The sequence below is a fragment of the Neomonachus schauinslandi genome, chromosome 9, assembly GCF_002201575.2.
Source record: "Neomonachus schauinslandi chromosome 9, ASM220157v2, whole genome shotgun sequence".
Taxonomy (NCBI): domain Eukaryota; kingdom Metazoa; phylum Chordata; class Mammalia; order Carnivora; family Phocidae; genus Neomonachus; species Neomonachus schauinslandi.
In genome coordinates, this window is record NC_058411.1 from 58,246,722 (window position 1) to 58,267,094 (window position 20,373).

The window sequence follows — 20,373 nt, forward strand, 5'->3', positions numbered from 1 at the left end:
ATTTTTTTTCCATGTAAACCTTTTGTTTTAATAAATAAGACCGATTCATGGCTTAGATTCTAAATCACATTTACAGATGAGAAACGCTTCTAGGCCCAAACAGGTGAACAGTGAAGCTACCAGTGCTGGCAGGAATGCATGCCCCCCATGCATCTGAAGCCTAAAGAGCAGAGACTGAATGTCAGAGAACACCATACACATCACCCTCTAGACTCGAGAACTGACAGTAGAAGATGAGAGGAAGAGCAGAGACTCAGGGAAGCTCCAGTAACCACCATCTGTTGCCCTCACCTTCATGCTACAGAAGCAAATGAAAGTTGTGCTACTTTCAGATAAGCTAAGAAGGACATTTCCTGATCATAGTAAGTGAAACTTTCTCTCATGTTAACAATTAGGCCACGGGCATTAGCTACAGAGAGGATCCACTGATAAATGCAGAATATTAGAAGAGCGAAGAGGAAGCCACACAGATACCTTGTTTCTTCAAATATCAGAAACTTCCGCATGACAGCAGGTGAGCAGTGGATGAACTCCACCTCGCCCAAAGGTTTAGTCCAAAAACTGCCTGTTGGCATTTGCACCAAATAAGGCTCCCCGTACTTCTGGCAACATCTGCTGGGCTATGAGATCCAGCCGGCTTTCTAGGGTATTGGAAACTTTTATTTTACAATCCCCATTACAGATCTCAACTCCACCAGCTATTTCCTCAGGCAGGTAGGCCTCCTGATCAATTTGGACATCAACATCTTTTTTGGTGGCAGTTTTGTACATAGGATTCGCTTTTTGCACTGCAGCCTTTACCAGAGGGAAATCCTGCTTCCTGCAACGAACATTCATTCGGGGTTCTAACAATTGGTACAAACCCTGAAGGACCAGTCCATCCAGCAGCACCTGGTACCTGGTTGTATCTTTTACCACTTTGCTGAGTCTCTGTTTTGCTTCATTTAGTAGCTCTGTAATAAGGTCATCTCTTGCTCTGAGGACTTTGAGCCTTGCTTGATTCATCAAATTAGACATCTGAATTTTCTTCTGCTGCTCAATCTGCTTTTCTTTCTTCTCATAGTATTCCATAATCTTCAGTCTTTGGGTTTGCACAAGACAACCTTTCTCAATGTTGAACTCTTCCTCTCCCTTCGCATCTATTTCCTCTGCTTTCTCATTGGCTTCTTGTTCAATAAAAGCCATCATATGCTTAATCTGCTTTTGCACATCAGCATCACTGAGGGCCATGGCGAAAGCTCTGTTAGGCCGGAGGCCCACTGGCTCTAGCTTAGGTTGGAAGGGGGCGGTGGAATGAAAGGGACTCTCCTTTCATTTATGACAATCAACTAGTATAATACCTGACACGGAGCAGGCACTTACTAAATAATAGCTACCAATATTAGAAAGGACTCCACCACTACTCACTTGATAATTCATCAGTTCAGTTCAAGTCAGTACTAAAAATAGGTAGTTTTCTACCACCAATCAGTTTTATGGAAGATATCTATCTATCTATATATCTATAGATATACATGTATGTATATGTAGTTTTTGATGCCTCAGAAGGTTGTTGAAGACATAAATATTTGTTAGTGAAACAGAGAATATGTTGGTGAGAACTAAAATGAAAACAACTGCCAAGAGATCAGAAGTGGATGTGTGGCCGTGTTAAGCAAAGTCCAATATGTGCTAGGGTATCAAGAGTGACCTCATGGGTTCTTGGTCTTGGTCCCTATAGCAAGAAAGATATAAAATAATTTACATTTCTTCTGAGGATTCCTTGAGGACTATCTTGACAGCCCCATTCCTGTTGGCCAGATATTTTAAATCCCTACTGACTTGGAGCAGGTTAAAAATTATAGGACACAGATGAGATTTATGTGACAGCCTCATACATCATTTTTCTCACCTCAGTGACCTTAGTCCCCAGAATGCTATTTTTTTGTAAAGTGCATCAACACTCAAGAATTTAACAGGTTGTCTTCATTTTGCTTATTTCTCCAAAATCCTGCTCTACAAACTTTTTGGCCTTTCAGCTACAGAAATTATATCTCAGGGATACATAAAAGTGTCAATGTTACCAGGCGGTCTGATGATGTATGGCATGCTTCCTGCTAGAGCAAAGGCAATGGAGAAGGTATTGCCTTGAATCAAACACTGACACAGGGCCAAAAATCGTGGCTGGTAATACATTCTCCGATGGAATAGGTTACAAATGTGCAGCGAGTTGTAATGATGCATGCGTGAGATGCACACCACACACCAGGAAGGCCAGGCTGAGCTTTAAGATGAGAATTTGGAAGAATCTCTCAGAATTGTTCTCATGTCAGCTAAGTTAGAATCTGGAACTAAAATGCATTGCATCTATGTTTGAGGCACTCAGGGGCAAGAATAAGGAAACATGCTCCTCCATCATTTGGCTAATTCCTCTTTATCCTTCAGAGCTCAATGCACCAATTATCCTCTTCAAGAAGCTTTTTGTGATTCTCCGCTGCATCCTTAACACCACCGCCCAGCGCGGTGACCACTGGCATCATTTTTGCCTCTGTCACCCACAGCAACCGCCACCACTGCAGCCTGGTCTGCTTAGATATCCTGGGCATGACTCCAATGAGGCAATATCACACGATTTTTAACTGTCACTTGCCACTCCCTCCTAGACTTACTTTTTGGTGTCAGGAACTGCTTTTGTTTGTCTTGTCTCCCCAGTGCCTAATAAAGAGAGTTAGGAAGAGGAAGATCAGAAATTTTTAAAATATATATATTTATAAACCCAACATCCCATCACTCATTACTGCGAAAAACCAGAGTAACTTTGGAGTCCATATCTTTTAGTAATACAAAACTCACTGGCTCTCTCTGGTTCTAATTCTGACACTAACTGTGTGACATTAAGGATGTGACTTCAACCTTCTGCTCCTTTTCCATAAGTTTGGGGGACTAGTGTTGTTTACCCAAAGGTCCCTTAGTGTTCTGTGATTTTATAAATTTATACAAATAAGTACCCAAATATTCCACTTTCTTATCTCTCTGTTTGTCTCTCAGTTAGAAAACCAAAAGTCCGTGTAAAGGAGAAAAGCATTACAAATAAGCACCTACCCAAGGATCTCAGAGGTTTGTTCAGTTTTTGTTCACTCACACTGGGAAGGCGAAGTTGCTTTATTCTGCTGCCAAGCTCAAGGAGAGTTATAGGCACAATAACCATGTTTGAATTTTAACTGCTTTATCAATCAAATTCCCCCAGGGTTGATCTCATTCTAATAACTCACACCTTCCAACAAAAAGAAAATAAGAAAGACAAACAGACAGACAGCATTACATTGCTCTCCTGGCTGTATCGTCACATATTCCTTGAGTCAGTGTGTTCCCAGAGAAGGGGTAAATACAGTCCAGGAAATATATAAAATATGTGCAATAATAAAATAATAAAATATGTGCAAGTCTCACCTATCCATTTATTTGCCATCCAGCATTCTACCAAGGGGGGAGACTCTAGCCAATCCTCACTGCAGCCTTTCCTCAAATCAGAGAACAAACATATAGGGAGGTGAGGAGGAAAACAAAGGATGATTCTGCTTTTCTGCTAAGCATTATGTACAATGTGTCACCATCATTTTCTATTTTTTTCACTTTATTTTTGCTTTTCTAATTCATGTTATTAGTAAAAGTTATTTCTTTTAAAGTTCCAGCCTATTTCACCTGGCAGATCCACTTGCCCTCACTGAAGAACCAAGACCAGAAGTGCATCTCAGAAGTTAGGAGCACAGGGGGCGACTCTGGAAGCTGTGCTGAAGACCCATAGATCTCAGACAGTGAAGAAGTCAGCCCCTACATTGGGACTGATTGTGCTTTTCTCATGTGGGTGTTGCTTTATAGATTTGCTCCTTCAAAGCCAATTTTCTGCTATATTAAATAACTTAAAAATCCTACATGTAAAACTTTTTATGCATTCAGTTCCCCTATTTAAAATTGTATCAATAGTAGAGTAAAAGTGATGGAATTAGGAAAATATCAGAGCTGTGAGACTTAATAAATTCTTCTATTGGTACTTGTATCATTCTCCATAATAATTTTTTGGAAAAATATGAATACATTTCTGATAATAATGAGGCTTTAAATTTTTTATTATCTCATAAGAGGGGGCGTTTATCATCCTATCTCCCAAAATAAGCAAAGGATCCTGCATGAAAATAATCCACCAATAAACCAGTGGTGTGCTGGTCTACCCCTCTCTGATTTGTAGTATTTGCTGTAAATACTTCTACCATGACTAATTTAAAGCTAGCAATATTTTAACGAACAGCTTGCAAATACTTTGTTATTTGAAAATCAACTCTGCAAGTCGGCGAGAGCCAATACAAGCCGGCTCCTGCACACCAGTGTCACATAATTAAACAACCTAATAGGGGCGCCTGGGTGGCTCAGATGGTTGGGCATCTGCCTTCAGCTCAGGTCATGATCCCGGGGTCCTGGGATCGAGCCCCGCATCGGGCTCCTGGCTCAGCAGGGAGCCTGCTTCTCCCTCTCCCTCTGCCTCTCTCCCTGCTCATGCTTTCTCTCTCTCTCTCTCTCTCTCTGTGTATCTCTGTGTCTCAAGTGAATAAATAAAATCTTAAAAAAAAAATTAAAAAAAAAACCCTAATAGTTCTTTTCAGAAAGTAAGCCATTTGTTCAAATAATGTCAGTAAGTCAATCAGACTTTCAGTTGTCTGAATTGTTTCAGAATTTCTTACTTCTAGATTGTCAAATACTGACTTCCTGAAGATGTCCCCAAAACAACCTGTTGAAAGAGCAACATTGAGTGTATTGCTTACTGCAGTGCAGGAGATTGCTTTTTTGAACGATTTTTAGTAGCATTTCAGAGGGAGGAGAGCAAAGATAGGCCATGTAATGAAGCTTTAGGGGACTGGTTTAGGCAGGTTTTTTATACAGGTAGACAGAGGGGAACTTGATTAGGATAGGTCAAGTTTTTGACATAAAAGTTTAGGATTGGTGAACACAGAAAGGCAAGGGTTTCAAAGTGAATCTTGAAGAATAAAGTCATTTGATGTTATCTAACATCCTGAAAAGGGATATATATATACACACACACACACACACACACAGATATATATATATATTGTGATGAGGGTAAATTGAGTGGTCTAGTGTTCAGACTAATTTGGATTTGGGGAATGTTCCTGAAACAAACAACAGTTATTTGCAATTTTATCTTCCTGGGCAAGAGTTTCATGGATTCTTAAAAATCATGCTATTGAGTTTGATCAAATAGGAAAATGATTTTCATGAACACAGCCAAATAATAAAGTTCTGTGTGGTTGTATCAGATTTTGATTCCCAGCATCAAAGGTCCATGAATCTGGAGGTTTCTCTGCAAGCAACTGGTGATTTTCCTGTCAAGATTAGGAAGGGGCCATTGGTTCTCCCCACACTCCACCCCCCCCACAGGTCATGGGAATACAAACAGCTGATGAATGCTTTGAAGACACGCACAGAAACCTGACAAGTATTCTAGAGCTCCAAAATATAAAAGAACAGCAGAGTATAGGAAGGTTAGGTATTTGCCAGCCTGATGGAATTAGAGGATTTACTAGTCCTTCCACAGAAGTGTTGCAAAATATCTACCACTGCCCTTTCTCCTCTTTGTGATATATATACTAATCTCCTTTAAAATACAGATTTCTCAGCGCAGAGTCCTGTCTAATATTTTAGTGTGAATGAATCATTATTTCATTCATTGGTTCAATCTATCCATCACTCAGTGAAAAAATAAAGTGCCTATTAACTTTCAGACTGTGGCAAGCATGCCGTCACCAAGATCAACACAATTTCTTTTTTAATACCTCAGCTAAGAGGGAAAAACGGGGGGTACAGAATATTATTCTCACGGGTTATAGAATCTCCACTACTTGTGAACTTCCAATTTTAAAACTTTTTCATACGTATGAAAAAGGGAGGGCACCTGGGTGACTCAGTCAGTTAAGTGGCTGCCTTTGGCTCAGGTCATGATCCTGGAGTCCCGGGATCTAGTTCAGCATCGGGGTCCCTGCTCAGTGGGGAGCCTACTTCTCCCTCTGACCCTCCCTGCTCTCATTCTCTCTCTCTCACTGTCTCTCTCTCAAGTAAATAAGTGAAATCTTTAAAAAAAAAAAAAAGAAAAAGGGAAAAGCATGTCAATCTTGCCCTCCCTTACACAGTGGGCGTACACATTTATTTCAGAATAGGATATTGCATTATTCGTTAGCCGCAGTTGCTTCCTTTTGATTTTCTTTTTGATCAACAGGATGATCTATCAATACGAGTTTTTTTTTTTTTTAAAGATTTTATTTATTTATTTGACAGAGACAGAGACAGCGAGAGCAGGAACACAAGCAGGGGGAGTGGGAGAGGGAGAAGCAGGCTTCCTGCTGGGCTGGGAGCCCGATGTGGGACTCGATCCCAGGACCCTGGGATCATGACCTGAGCCGAAGGCAGTCGCTTAACCAACTGAGCCACCCAGGCGCCCTATCAATACGAGTTTTTATGTAGACCTTGTTAAAATTGTATAACTTCAAATTCTTTTTAATTTTATAGGGTTACATCAGAGAATATAACTTCTAAGATGTCTACTAAATCTTTACTTTTTTTGAGTTTTTAAATACTTTCCTGGAGCGCCTGGGTGGCTCAGTCGGTTAAGCCGCTGCCTTCGGCTCAGGTCATGATCCCGGGGTCCTGGGATCCAGCCCCGCATCGGGCTCCCTGCTCAGCGGGAAGCCTGCTTCTCCCTCTCCCTCTGTCTGCCTTTCTGCCTACTTGTTCTCTCTCTCTCTCTCTGTCAAATAAATGAATAAAATCTTTAATAAATAAATAAATACTTTCCTTGTAGCCAAATACATGATCATTTTTTGTAATTGTTCCATAGATGAAAAAGTGATGCTTTTTCTCTGAAATGAGGATGCTTATTAATTGTATTCTTGAATTCTCTGTGTTCTTATTTCTGGAATAGGTGTATTGAAGTTTTCCACCCAAACAGTGTTTGGGTTTTTATCTTCTCGAATTTCCAATAGTTTTACTTGCTGCATAGAAGTTTTTGAGAGCTATGTCTTCCACATAAACTGTGCCTTTTATCATAGCAGTTTCCTATTTTTAGGTTTAGTGCCTTTAACATTAAATTCCACCTCTTTTGTTGTTAATATTCCAGTTCTGCTCCCTTTTCTTTGCATTGCCTGATTTTCTGTTTATTCTTTTATGTTTTACACTCATTTTGCCTTAAGGATATGTCTTATAAGAATCATGTGGCCACATTTTGGGTTTTAATTCAATCTGATAGTCTCTCCTTTAATGATAGAACACAGTGCATTTATAGTCAGTCAAATGACTGATATTTTGATCTTATCTCTTCCAACTTTCTTTATGCTCGTTACTAATTTTTCATTGACGTTACATCCTTTTCTCATTTTTTTCTGATAAAATCTAATTACTACTCATTCCACTTTTTCTTTATTAACTTGAGATACCTTCCATTTACCTGCTTTCATTAGATGCATTTGTCTCTACTGATATTTGAAATATGATACCAAATGTTATCCCCACAAACATGTTCTCCATCCGAATAAGAATATACTTCTACACCACTTCCTGTGCCCTCCCCTTGCCCCATGAGACATTTGGAATGCTTTTACTCTGCCCCCTCCAACCCAATTCTTGCTTTTATTGAGATAGTTTGCTACATTTTAGTACTTTTTATTCTAGACTATTGTTTGAATTTTCCTTGTAGTAGGTTCCTCCCATTGCAGGAGACCTGTTTAAGCTCTTACATGTTTCCAGACAACCTATCATTTTCTATTTAATGGATAATTTAAATTGGTTCTCACTGTATTTTCTCTTTGTCTTCCCTTATTTTACTTTCAGATGTGGTTCATTTCTTGATTGGAGTCTTTTACCAGGTGATTTTCTGAGAAGGAACACATGGCAGATAACATAGTCTTTTTATATAAAACCAAACCTTGTTTATGAAAGGTAGGCATGTCATACCTGATGGAATGAGGTTTATTCTCAGATATGACACTACATGTATGGACTCAGTTGCACAATCAATTTGCCCAATATTATTCTGGTAAAAGGAGGACAGATTTTTTACTGAACCTATGCAAATAATTTTATTGTTATTGAAGTATATTTAGTGTTGAATATGAAATAGAAGTATTTCCGAATTTTGAGGATCAATGAAAACCAGATACCATTAAAATATTTATTTCATCTAAAAAAACCAAAGTTTACTAAATTGAGAGCTACTAATAGTTTATGAACAAACAGAAATTGTTCATATATCCATTAAAAAATGGGACAGAAAAAATAATGTAAATGACATTTCAAATAATCACAATTTATCTTTCCTTATCAGTTTATTTAGTCCCATGTAATTCACTCATGTTTCACTGGACCTTGGACCAAAGAGTCTGCCTTCCTCATGCATATCTGCTTCAGGACTAGAAAGAGTCCTGAATTCCTCACTCAGTCCATTGGTAAACTCTGAAAGTTGTCTAAGCATTGAAAGCTCAGAAGTTTATATCTGTCTGTTCTTTAAAGTATCCACAGAGTACCTGGTACGTCCACCCCATGAGGCTCTGAAACTATTTTTCTCTGTTGAAATACATTTTACTAACTGGTAGCTTATAGAAGAGCCCTCAAGAAAATATCCAAAGGAAGCTGAAATTTGCTCAATAATGAAGTTGGATGACAAGGGTCAACTGATTACAGTGACCAATAGTATCAGGATGGAGGAAAATAATATTCTTTAATGGAGTATAGTACAAAACTATTTTTGTAAGGGTTTGATCAATGCTTTTCCTAAGAATAAAAATAATGATAAATCTCAAGGGTCTTCTCATAAAATGTACAATTTCTGAAAATTTTATATTAGAAACATTTGACCTATACAACCTTAACAAAGGAAGATGGAGCATGTCTTCTGATTTGACAATTACTCCCATGTAGTTCTTACAATAGCATCAAAACTAATTGTGAAATATGGAACATAGCAAACACTCCCAATTATTTCTACCATTCTTCTTTATAAGGTAAAATAATAAATCTTTTTAATTTTCCAGAGCCCTCTGGTTTTCTCAAAGGTAATTTTAGGTGCAAAAGACATACTGATTTTATTTTTCTAATTTTGGGGTCTGAACTTGAGAAGGCAAAATCAAAAGAGTTATTAGAGGAGATTTCATCACTTCATGAAGATAGCATCATGGATGCTGAGACTAGTACTTGGTTATCTAATAATCAAAGTATCAATAAGGTATTTTAAGATACCATTCAACAAGGTAACATGACTGTAAGAAATTTTAACTCTTTCACAAATGAGAAAGCTTTGTCCTTTATCTTTGCTTTTTTAAAAAATAATTAAGGACATTATAAAAGTACAGAGAAGAGAAAATTATTCTAATGAGATATGGAGTCTCTACTATCTGAATAGATTTCACAGAGGGTGCAGAATAATATTTTACTACCCCTTATTAGGAGTTCTTAGACTAATTTATCATTTTAACAGGAAGAAAGCTGAATTCTAGTTTTTCATTAATATGATATTGGGCAGTAAAAACATCACAAGCTCCTTTTTGTTCCTTAAATTATCATGAATAAATTCTTCAAAACAGGAAAAACTTTGCCAAAATTTTAATACATATCATAGCTTCTTTTCAGACTTAGTTATTATAATTCAAGGCAAATAAAATTCTCTTTCCTTAAATTCTCTACAACTTGCTATACACACTCAGATTTTATCCTTCACTATTTTCTCTTATATTCTGGGACAAACTAACATTTAATTTAGGATAAATCACTTTCTTTTTTTCTTGAAAAACAAAAGTACAAAGTATATAGTTTTGTACTTTTCTACAACACATTTGTATTTCTTTCTCACTATGGCTTCTACTATAGTCTCAAGCAACTGTATTAATTATAACTTTTAACTAAAATAACTTGTATTTTGTAGAGCAAACTAGAAGATAGAAAATTGAGAAATGTATCATACTTAAAGATTTTATCAGTCTACAAAATTAATGAATACTGGTAACAAGACTTTCTCCAGCTATACATACGCTTCACAACTTCAGAAAGTGGCAAAAATAAAACATTCATTAACATGAAGATCACAAAGATATAGCCACTTTCTAGTGTATCAAAATCAGATACAAAAGGATATGAACTTGAAATTATGTTTAACAATCAAGGTTTCAGTATCAATAATACTTATAAATTATCTGTATATCCACTGATTATCCTCTGGTTAATGCAATTTTTTAAATTCCAAGGTTTTAAGTTGCCTACAGATCTTGGAAATGATGTTCAGACTGACATACTACAAAAATAATTACTGTAATAAAAATGTCCTCAGAGCTATGAAGACAAATTTACATTTTTATAATCTTAAGCATTGTTATATCTGCAATGTTAGTTTATTCGGCTGGTAAGCCAAAGCAGGAAGTTTAGGAACTTCATATTATTCACGTTAAACTAGTGAAAACATATCCAAATCATGTTTTTTATATATATGCTGTATTACACTGAACACTGATAAAGAAAATTATTAAACCAGTCTAACTTGTCAAGAATCACCTTCATTACGTGAACTTGGATTCTTAATATGTCCTGAGCTAGCAGTTTCTGAAAGAAGGAATTTTTTTTCCTCAAAAGCCTAGTACATTTACAATAATAAAAGATTAGCTTCAAGGCCTGAGTCCTTTGTTTCATATTCGCCATGGTTCTCAAATTTTTGAGAATTCTAAGTACTTGTTTCATGCAGGTTATATCTATTGTTATTCACCATATTAGCAGTTAAAGCAGCAATTTAAAAAATTCATTTAAGGGGTGCCAGGGAGGCTCAGTGGTTAAGCATCTGCTTTTGGCTCGGGTCATGATCCCAAGGTCCCGGGATCAAGCCCCGCATCGGGCTCCCTGCTCAGCGGGAAGCCTGCTTCTCCCTCTCTCACTGCCCCCACTTGTGTTCCCTCTTTTGCTGTGTCTCTCTCTGTCAAATAAATAAATAAAATCTTTAAAAAAAATAAAAATAAAAAATAAAAAATTCATTTAAAGATAGTAAACAGGTTAACATAAATAGCATTTAAGATTTTAAATGACTATTTTTTATATTTTTTCTAAAACCAAGAAATTAGAAGAGTGTAATTGTTTTACAGTTTTGAAAATATCTGGCTTAAAAATTTTTTTTTAATTTTAAAAATATCTGGCTTTGAGAATGCCTGGCTTAGAAGAAGACAGCTGAGTTCTCATACCTGCTTCTACATTCAATCTGTTGAGAAATGTTTTGGTTGAAGCATATGAAGAAAATCTGGCCTATACAGATCAGGAAAGAGAGGATCTCTCAGACCTCCCGAAGGGTCTTCCCCAGACCACTCTTTGACACCTGCAGCTTTAGAGCATATATCTTAGGCATCATCATTTTTCCATCCTAATCTAGTACATACTTCATATATAAAACAAATAAATATTTCACAGAACAATACTTCCCTAAGGAAAAACAAGATTCATTTTTTTCATTTGCTGTGAATTCTGGGAATATTCAGTTTGTATTAGCACTTTATGTATGTCTAAAAACCAATCAGAGCAGAGTTCCTTTAATTTAATAGACCTTGCAATCTAATGTTTTAATACCCTCCAGAAGTAAGAAGGTATTTCATATTCACCCACAAGAGGTAAAGGTTTTTCTGAATCACAAACACACAAACACATAGCTTTTGGCCCAGTTGTATGACTTCAGCTGCAGTTCAAAAGTAAACCCAGAAATACAAAAACTCACCAGTTTAGATCTGAAAACTGCTGCCCTTCCCAATGGTCACATAATACTTTTCAGTTGATCTGAGCTTACAAGGAGGCAAACAGAAAAAGATTAACAGATCAAATCTGTCATATCTCACCCTTCAGAGACTGGATCTCCAACATCCATTTGACAGAGATCACCAGTGGTCAGACCATAAAACCAAATTCCCAGCCATTGCCTCCACCAATGGGGAATGATTTTATTGACCATGTTGGAACCAGAAAAAAGCAAAACCACAAAATCAATACAGGGAGAGAGAAAGAAAAAAAGAACGAGAAACAGAGCATCAGCCAAGTTAAACTTCTATTGCTGCTTGGCATTTACTCCAGGGGGCCAAGAAAAGACGGGCATGAGTGAGCATAAGCAGCTCATGAGGTGACTTTTCCAGCAAAGCAGGTCTTCCGGTGAGTGCACTTGGGCATTTCAGTGGATGATCTCTAAAATTGTCACAGGGATCATTTTCAAGAAGGTAAAACCATGATTCTCGTGCAATTTAACATGAACATTTGTCCGTGATTTTTTTTAAAACTCCTTAAATTAGGAGAAAACCACCAAAATATGTTTTTTAAAGGTTCAACGAGAATTCAAGAAGGTAACTATCTACAGGTAGTTTAATAAAGGAATGTTAAGATAAAATTGCTGGGTAGATTAAAAAAAAAAACCTGTTTAATGTCTTACAGTACCCTACACTATATCCTTTGGGGTTATCTGTTGCACCACACAGAAATTACTTTCTCTCTCCCAGACAAAAATCAGCACATTGACCTCAGCCACTACAGACCTGCAAAATAGCTCAGTTAAAAGAAAGTCAAGCCCAACACTGCATGGAAAAAGCACCCAACAATCTCTTCTACCCATTTTCAACTTTTGGACTATTCTTTTCTGACAGTTGTTACCATGCCTCAATACAACCTTTTTCATGCACCCTACTGGAATCTGGTGAGCCCTTTCAGTGTGCAGAGTTAGCTCTCTTTTTCAAATCTGGGACATTTCGTTCTACTATTTAGTTATTGACTCTTTTTCTTCAGTTCCTCTTTCTCCTTCTGGAACTCCTACAATGAATATAATGGGTCTTATGGATCCAACCTTCTTTTCCCTAATGATTTCCATTTCTTGATATTTTCCCACAAGTTTCTATCTCAAAAATTATCTTCTCCTTCAGATCTGCCATTGAATCAATTCATTTCTACTTATAGAAAGTCTTGTTTGTGCTATACTTGAATCTCCTTAAATGCTCTGATTTTTTTTTCTTGCTTGAGTTATCTTCTGTCTCTTCCTACAACTCTGCTTTGCCAAGCAAGTGTTCTATTTGTACTGACTACTCACCTTTCTTCCACAAGGTCCCTTAGATCAGTTGTTATATTGTTATTGTTGTTTATTGATTTCACTGGAGCTCATGTCTGATGCTCTCCCAGCCTACTGCCTGGAAAGACTCAGCCCACTCCTTCAGCTGATTCTTGGCCTGTTGTGGGCTGGAATATCTGGCATATTCATACAAAGCTAATTTTGATCCTCCTTCTCCCCAGTCTGGGCAGAGTGTGAGGGACACAGACTTCTGCAAGCCAAGCTCTTCCCAAGAGCCTCTGCTTCACCCTAGGGGTCTTTAGTGTCACTTCCCAAGTGCTTACCCAGCCCACAGAGAAGACAGGCCCCACCCATTCTCCTCACCTGCATTCCCACAGCCCAAGACCTCGCTTGGATCCAGCGACCCATCAGCTCCCCCCAACCACGTTGCTCAGGAGAGGCAAATAGATTGGAGTTGGGAGTGGAGGCAAAGGAAGTAGGGTTTCACTCACCATCTTTCAGAATTCTTTACCAGATATAACTTCTAATTCTTCTTCTTCATTGATGTTGCCTGTAGCCCCCTAAAGCTGCTGCTTGTGTTAGCCCATGATGTTGTGTGTAGCAGTGGGGTAGCGGGGAGGAGGAGGTGAGTTGCAGGTGGTTCTCAAAATCAACTGGAAGCATGTAAAAATTAAACTGTGTTGAACTAGGAAGGCTAAACTATGTCTTCATTAAGCTTGAAAGAAGCAAAGTGGTCATGTCTAGACTGCCTACATTGCCAAATCTCAGACTGGCATTAGAATTGGGTCACCCTCACTACCAGTTGTGTATCAGTCAGTGAACTTGTTAATCTAGGTTCTTTAGCCATTTTTGTTGAATTTCTACACTTAAGGGGTAGGATATTTAAAGATATGGTCAAGTCTAAAGCCATACTGAGCCATGATAGAGATTTTGGTGAAATGTAGGAAAGTTAAAACTCAGGCTTGACAGAATGAAGAAGCTGTTCTGGATTTGTTCTACTGGAGTTCTTTTGACTTGCTTGACTTTTTCTCATGTGCATCTTTTGCAAGAAATGGACCTGGGGCTACATCATAATGGGTAGGTCCTCATCCTGGAAGGCCTGGGTCCAGATGCCGTAGACCAGCACTTCTCAGGCCTTGGAACAAACCCTTCTCCTCTCCGATTTTAAGATAGTCCTACTTGAGTGTCTTTCCTCTTTTTGCCCACTGTGTGCTGAAATCCAGCCAGCTGATTTAGTGTGTGGGTTTAAGGGACAGACACCAATAAGGTCTCTTGGCTATTTTGTCATGGTCGTTGTGGGTTTTGTGTTTATTACGGTTTATCTCAACCACTTAGGTCTGACTGCTTTGGATTAAAAACATCTTATGACGCATTGTGGTACAGCTCAGCGTCCAAGGAAACTAGATTTAAGTTTGGAGTTAAACTTCCAGGATTTATAGGCTATCCATACCTGAATTTCTCTCTTACATATCACCTTTGCGCTCTGATGCAGTTAGGAGACCGATCACTAATGATGCTCTACTTAAGATAATAAGCCTAGCTTTGTAAAGGGGGGGGGAATGACATATCCTTTAGGATTACATAAGGCAGCTCTAATGGCCCTAAAAAGATTTTATAGCTCCATAAAGAAGAGACAAATCTGAAGCATTATCAATATGATTAGAACCTAGAAATGGGTTCAGAGACTTTTCTGCCTTGTTCCCATTTGATGTCCACAATTATTCACAGATGCAATAAGAAGACAACCCTGGCTGAATATTTGAACAGTACTTTGATTCTGCTTTTTACTTTTATGAACTGAAAACATTGCTTGCTTTCACTTTGATTTGCAGCTTTACTATCTTTTTGCTGTTTATAAAGATACAAAAACAAAGAGAGAATATAAAAGTCGCCCATGGTCTCAATCATTGTTAGCATTTGCGGAATTCACTTTTAGTCTTATATATACATATATCTAAAGAGCTCATTTATACCTATTTTTTCATTTTATTTAATTATTTGGGCAACATAGAGATAGCTTTTCATTAACATAATCAAGTTTTTTTTTTCAAAATCATATGCGAACTTGTATTTTCTAATTCTAAAATCCAATAGTGATATAAATATTAGTTTAATGTTCTTTTACTTCCCATTCTTCTGCCAGTAAAACCCGAGAATATGCACCTGAAATATCATGGTATTGTTTTTCATCCTGTCTTCTCTTTTATTTTTTGTTCTTGTATTTCATTTGGTTACCAATTTAAAACAATTACTTGGGCCCCACTCTACACATGTGTCTGGCCTCAGTGCTCTCATCATGGTCCTTTAGGACAATCTGGCTCTTCTATCCTTGCAAGTAACCTGTTTATTTCTCTTGCTTGAAAACTTTAAATTGTTTTTATATTAGAAATTCACATTTTCGGGCGCCTGGGTGGCTCAGTTGGTTAAGCGACTGCCTTCGGCTCAGGTCATGATCCTGGAGTCCCGGGATCGAGTCCCGCATCGGGCTCCCTGCTCAGCGGGGGGTCTGCTTCTCCCTCTGACCCTCTTCCCTCTCGTGCTCTCTGTCTCTCATTCTCTCTCTCAAATAAATAAATAAATAAAAAATCTTAAAAAAAAAAAAAAGAAATTCACATTTTCACCAGCCTATATGTAGGACTCCTCAACTTAATTTATTCTGCCTGGAACGTTTTCCTCAGTCTATAGTGTCAGGTAATTTTTTCAGATCCAGAAACTTTTCTCTATATATCTTTGGTTATACACTTAATTACAGTTTTTACTCTTCTCATTTGGTCTCATTCTTATGGGCACCAATTATTCATAGCTTCATATTCTATCTCCGAATCTATCATTTCTTTCTTATAGTTTTCTTTTTTTCTACATTACATAAAAGATTCTGAATTAACTAACCCGAATACAGATTTTAATTCTGCAATGGAGTTTTAATTTCTATGACTTCTTTTCTTAATTATGGCCATTCTCTTTTGATCTTTATCAAGTCCCCCTTCAAATACTCTTTCACAGATTTGTTTTGTCTTTTAATAACTGAAAGCATGTGCATCCTAAATTTTCTTCTTTTGCTATGATGGTCTTTCATACATTTTTTTATAACAATACAAATTTATTACCCTTCCAGTTTCTGTGGGTTAGAAGTCCGACATGGTTTCATGGGGCTAAAATCAAGGTGTCAGCAAGGCTGTGTTCCTCCTGGAGGCTCTAGGGGAGAACCGATTTCCTTGACTTTTCTAGCTTCTAGATGCTGTCTGCATTCCCTGGCTCATGGCTTTTCCATCCAACTTCAAAGCCAACACTGCAGGATCTTCAAACCTCCCTTTCACTATTTCACTGAATCTCCTGTTTCCTTCTTTCTGTCTCTTTTTTTGAGTAGAGTTGACACACAATGTTACACTAGTTTCAGGTGTACGACATAGTGATTGCACAAGTCTATGCATTATGGTCACCACAAGTGTAGCTACCATCTGTACCCATACATCTCTATGACAGTATCATTGGCTATTTCTCATGCTGTGCTTTTTATTCCCCTGACTTATTCATTCATAACTGGAAGCCTGTATCTCCCACTCCACTTCACCCATTTTGCCCAACCCCCTCTCCTCTCTGGTAACCATCAATTTGTTCTTTGTATTTATAGGTCTGATTCTGCTTTTTGCCTGTTTATTCATTTGTTGCTGTTGTTGTTGTTATTGTTTTAGATTCCACATACAAGTGAAATTATATGGTAATTGTGTTTCTCGGTCTGACTCAATTTCACTTAGCATAATACCCTCTAGAGTCATCCATGCTGTCTCAAATGGCACAAGCTCATCCGTTTTTATGACTGCCTAATATTCCATTGTGTACATATACCACATCTTCCTTATACATTCAGCTATTAATGGATACTTAGGTTGTTTCCATATCTTGGCCATTGTAAATCATGTTGCAACAAATGTAGGAGTGCATGTATCTTTTTGAATTAATGTTTTCCTTTTCTTTAGGTAAATACCCAATAGTGAAATTATTAGATCATATGGTATTTCCATTTTAGTTTTTTTTAGAAACCTCCATACTGTTTTCCACAGTGGCTGCACCAGTTTGCATTTCCACCAATAGTGTAGGATTCCTTTTTCTCCACATCTTCACCAACACTTGTTATTTCTTGCCTTTTTTAATTTAGTCATTCTAACAGATGTAAGATGATGTCTCATCGTGGCTTTGATTTCCATTTCCCTTATGATCAGTGATGTTGAGAATCTTTTCATGTACCTGTTGGCCATCTGATGTCTTCTCTGGAAAAATGGCCATTCAGCTCCTCTGCCCATTTTTAATTGGACTGTTTGGGGATATTTTTGGTGTTGGGCTATTGAAGTTCTTTATGTATTTTGGATATTAACCCCTTGGATATATCATCTGCAAGTATCTTCTCCAATTCAGTAGGTTGCCTTTTGGTTTTGTTGATGATTTCACACATTTTTTTTAAAAGTACTTTGTAGCAGTGGGTCTTATTTACATTACATAGAACTTTTGTAAAGGTTGTTTGGTGTTTTTCCCCCTTACTTATACGTCTTGAAAGAGAAATTTTAACCAGGTCTGGTGATCGCCAAGCAGCAGGGGCAGCTTTCCCTTTGTTCCCACTCATGTTCCCAACTCTGACAGTGTCTCCCTCTCAGGCCTTCCTCTGAATATGGATGAACACAGCCTCTCTACATGTTTATCCGAGAGACTCTACAGAACCTCAAATCCTCTACATAAACTGCATTAATTCCTGAACAATCTGATTCTGTGTAGGTCTCTTATGTGCACCCAGAGACAGTGTGTGTGTGTGTGTGTGTGTGTGTGTGTGTAAAACCTATATTGAACAAGTATGTTTCATGATGTGCTAAGAAGCCAGCAACCCCACCTTCTCCCCTTTCTTTGGGGCTTATTCTCCACTGTTTAATATAAACTTTTAAATTGAAATGTAATATACATAAAGTTTACAAATTTTAACAGCAGCTTGATGAATTTTTACATAATGGATATGCCCACATATGCACCAACTAGATGGGAAATGAAAGCATCATCAGCACACCAGACACCTTCCTTGTGCGCTTTCCCAACCATTAATCCCACCCAAAGGTAATTACTACTCTGACTTATATCATCACAGATTAGTTTCACCTATTTTTGAAATTTACATAAATGGAATTACACAGTATGTGTTCTTTTATATCTAACCTCCTTTGTTCAAGATTATGTTTTTGAGATTCATCCATGTTGTAAGTAGTCAGAATATGTTCATTCTCATGGCTCTAGTACAGTATTCCATTATACGAACATACCACATTTTATTTATCCTCCTATTGATACACATTTGAGTTGTTTCCAGTTTGGAGATATAAATATGTTTTGGGGTACACATGCTTAGCCATAAGTTTTACATAGACAGAGTTTTGGCAAATTCTGCCAAAGAGTTTTTGTAAGCCATGGATGGAAGTTTCAGTTACTCCAAATCCTAACTTTTAGCACTGTCAATTTATTTTTTTATTTTATCTATTCTTATAAGCCTGTAGTGATATTTCACTGTTTCATTTGCTTATTGACCATTTGAATATCCTCTTTTATGAAGTATTTATTCAACGACTTTCTATTTTGAGCCTTCTTTTTCTCATTGATGTGTAGATACTTTTTATATATTATGGATATAGTTAATAGCCAGACATATGCATTGTAAAATATCTTCTCCTACTCTGTGACTGACTTTTTACTCTCTTAAAGTATTCTATATTGAAATAATCTCAGTCTTCAAAAGAATTGCAAAAACAGAGAGTTCCTGTGTACACCTCGTTCAGCATCCCCTAAAGTTAATATGAACATTTAAATAGTTTAATTATAGAAACCAGAATCTTAACATTGATATAATACTATTAACTTATCACAGATCTTCAGCAGAAGTTTACCAAGAGTCCCACTAATGTTCTACTCTAGGATTCATTGCAGAAACCAACATTTAGCTATCATATCTCCTAATCTCCCCTAGTCTGTGACAGTTACTCGGTCTGCCTTTTTCTTTCATGATTTGAAACTTTTGGAGAGAGTACCACCAATTGTTTCTCTGAATTTCCCTCAATTTGGGTTTGTCTGATGTTTTCTAATCATTTTTTTAAAGATTTTATTTATTTATAAATAAATAGGGAGAAAGAGAATGCACAAGCAGGGGAAGCAGTAGGCTCCCCACTGAGCAGGGAGCCCCATGCAGGACTCAATCCCAGGACCCTGGGATCATCACCTGAGCCGAAGGCAGACACTTAACCAATGGAGCCACCCAGGAGTACCAAGGATATGCATTTTAACCTTCTGGAGAGAGACTTTCAAACTATGCAAACATCCGGCTCTTCATTACACTTTCACCCATTAATTTTAGCATCCATCAATGATTCTTATATGCAACCATTATGATTTATTTCTGTATCTGTCCATCTTTGTATATATACATGTATATTACAAATCATCAGATCATATTAACATCTCTGATATCTCTGATGTCCACAATCTCTTTAATGTCCATCACTCAGTGACCCCATTCCCCCACCCACGTCCCCCCCCAGCAACCCTCAGTTTGTGATCATCCACACAACAGAGGCAATTCCCCCAGATGTTGCCAAATCAGAAAATCATTTTTATGTTTCCATGACATTCTGCCTCAGCAATGGCATGTACTTTCATAAATATCTCAATGGGAAGGTTAGGAGGTAAATCAAATGTAACTAGTTGATCACCATCACACGTTAAAAATCTCTGTATGTATTTCCCCAAACACATAAAACTTTTTTTAAAGGTTGTTTTAGGTTATTTTTAAGAAACATCCTCAAGATGGAGGAGTATAAAAGGAGATGGAAATAATATCAAAAACATGCATAATTAGCTAACCTTTATTCTCTCCTGGGTAAATTCATCAAACAAAATGTATAACTGTTGGGGTTCCTGGGTGGCTCAGTCCATTGAGTGTCTGACTCTTGATTTCAGCTCAGGTCATGATCTTGGGGTTGTGGGATCGAGCCCTACATCGGGCTCTGCACTCAGTGTGGAGTCTGCCGAAGATTCTTTCTCTCCCTCTTCCTCTGCCCCTCCAACCACTCACCTCTCTCTCTAAATAAAATAAATAAAATTTTAAAAATGTATAAACGTTCCAATATCTGTAAGTGGTTTCTTGTAACTTTTTAAATTAAACTAAAGCCAGTTCACTCAATACTGTACCACAAGTCAGAGGACAAGTCCCAGTGAGTATGGGTAGTCAGTTGAACATTTGG

The 20,373-nt window shown here is 37.5% G+C and overlaps 1 protein-coding gene across 2 annotated transcripts; it reads right to left on the reverse strand.

Moving 5' to 3' along the window:
• Nucleotides 1-549: 549 nt before the first annotated feature.
• On the reverse strand, nt 550-1,230 carry LOC110590695 (V-type proton ATPase subunit E 1-like). 2 transcript variants are annotated; one of them, XM_021701506.1, is made up of 2 exons: nt 956-1,230; nt 550-865 (listed from the first exon to the last, which is right to left on the reverse strand). In XM_021701506.1, the coding sequence occupies exons 1-2, from the start codon at nt 1,228-1,230 to the stop codon at nt 550-552; spliced, it is 591 nt and encodes a 196-aa protein (XP_021557181.1). The 2 variants fall into 2 exon arrangements, with proteins under 2 accessions (XP_021557181.1, XP_021557180.1); XM_021701505.1 differs by having other exon boundaries at nt 550-1,230.
• Between the last annotated feature and the right edge of the window lie 19,143 nt (nt 1,231-20,373).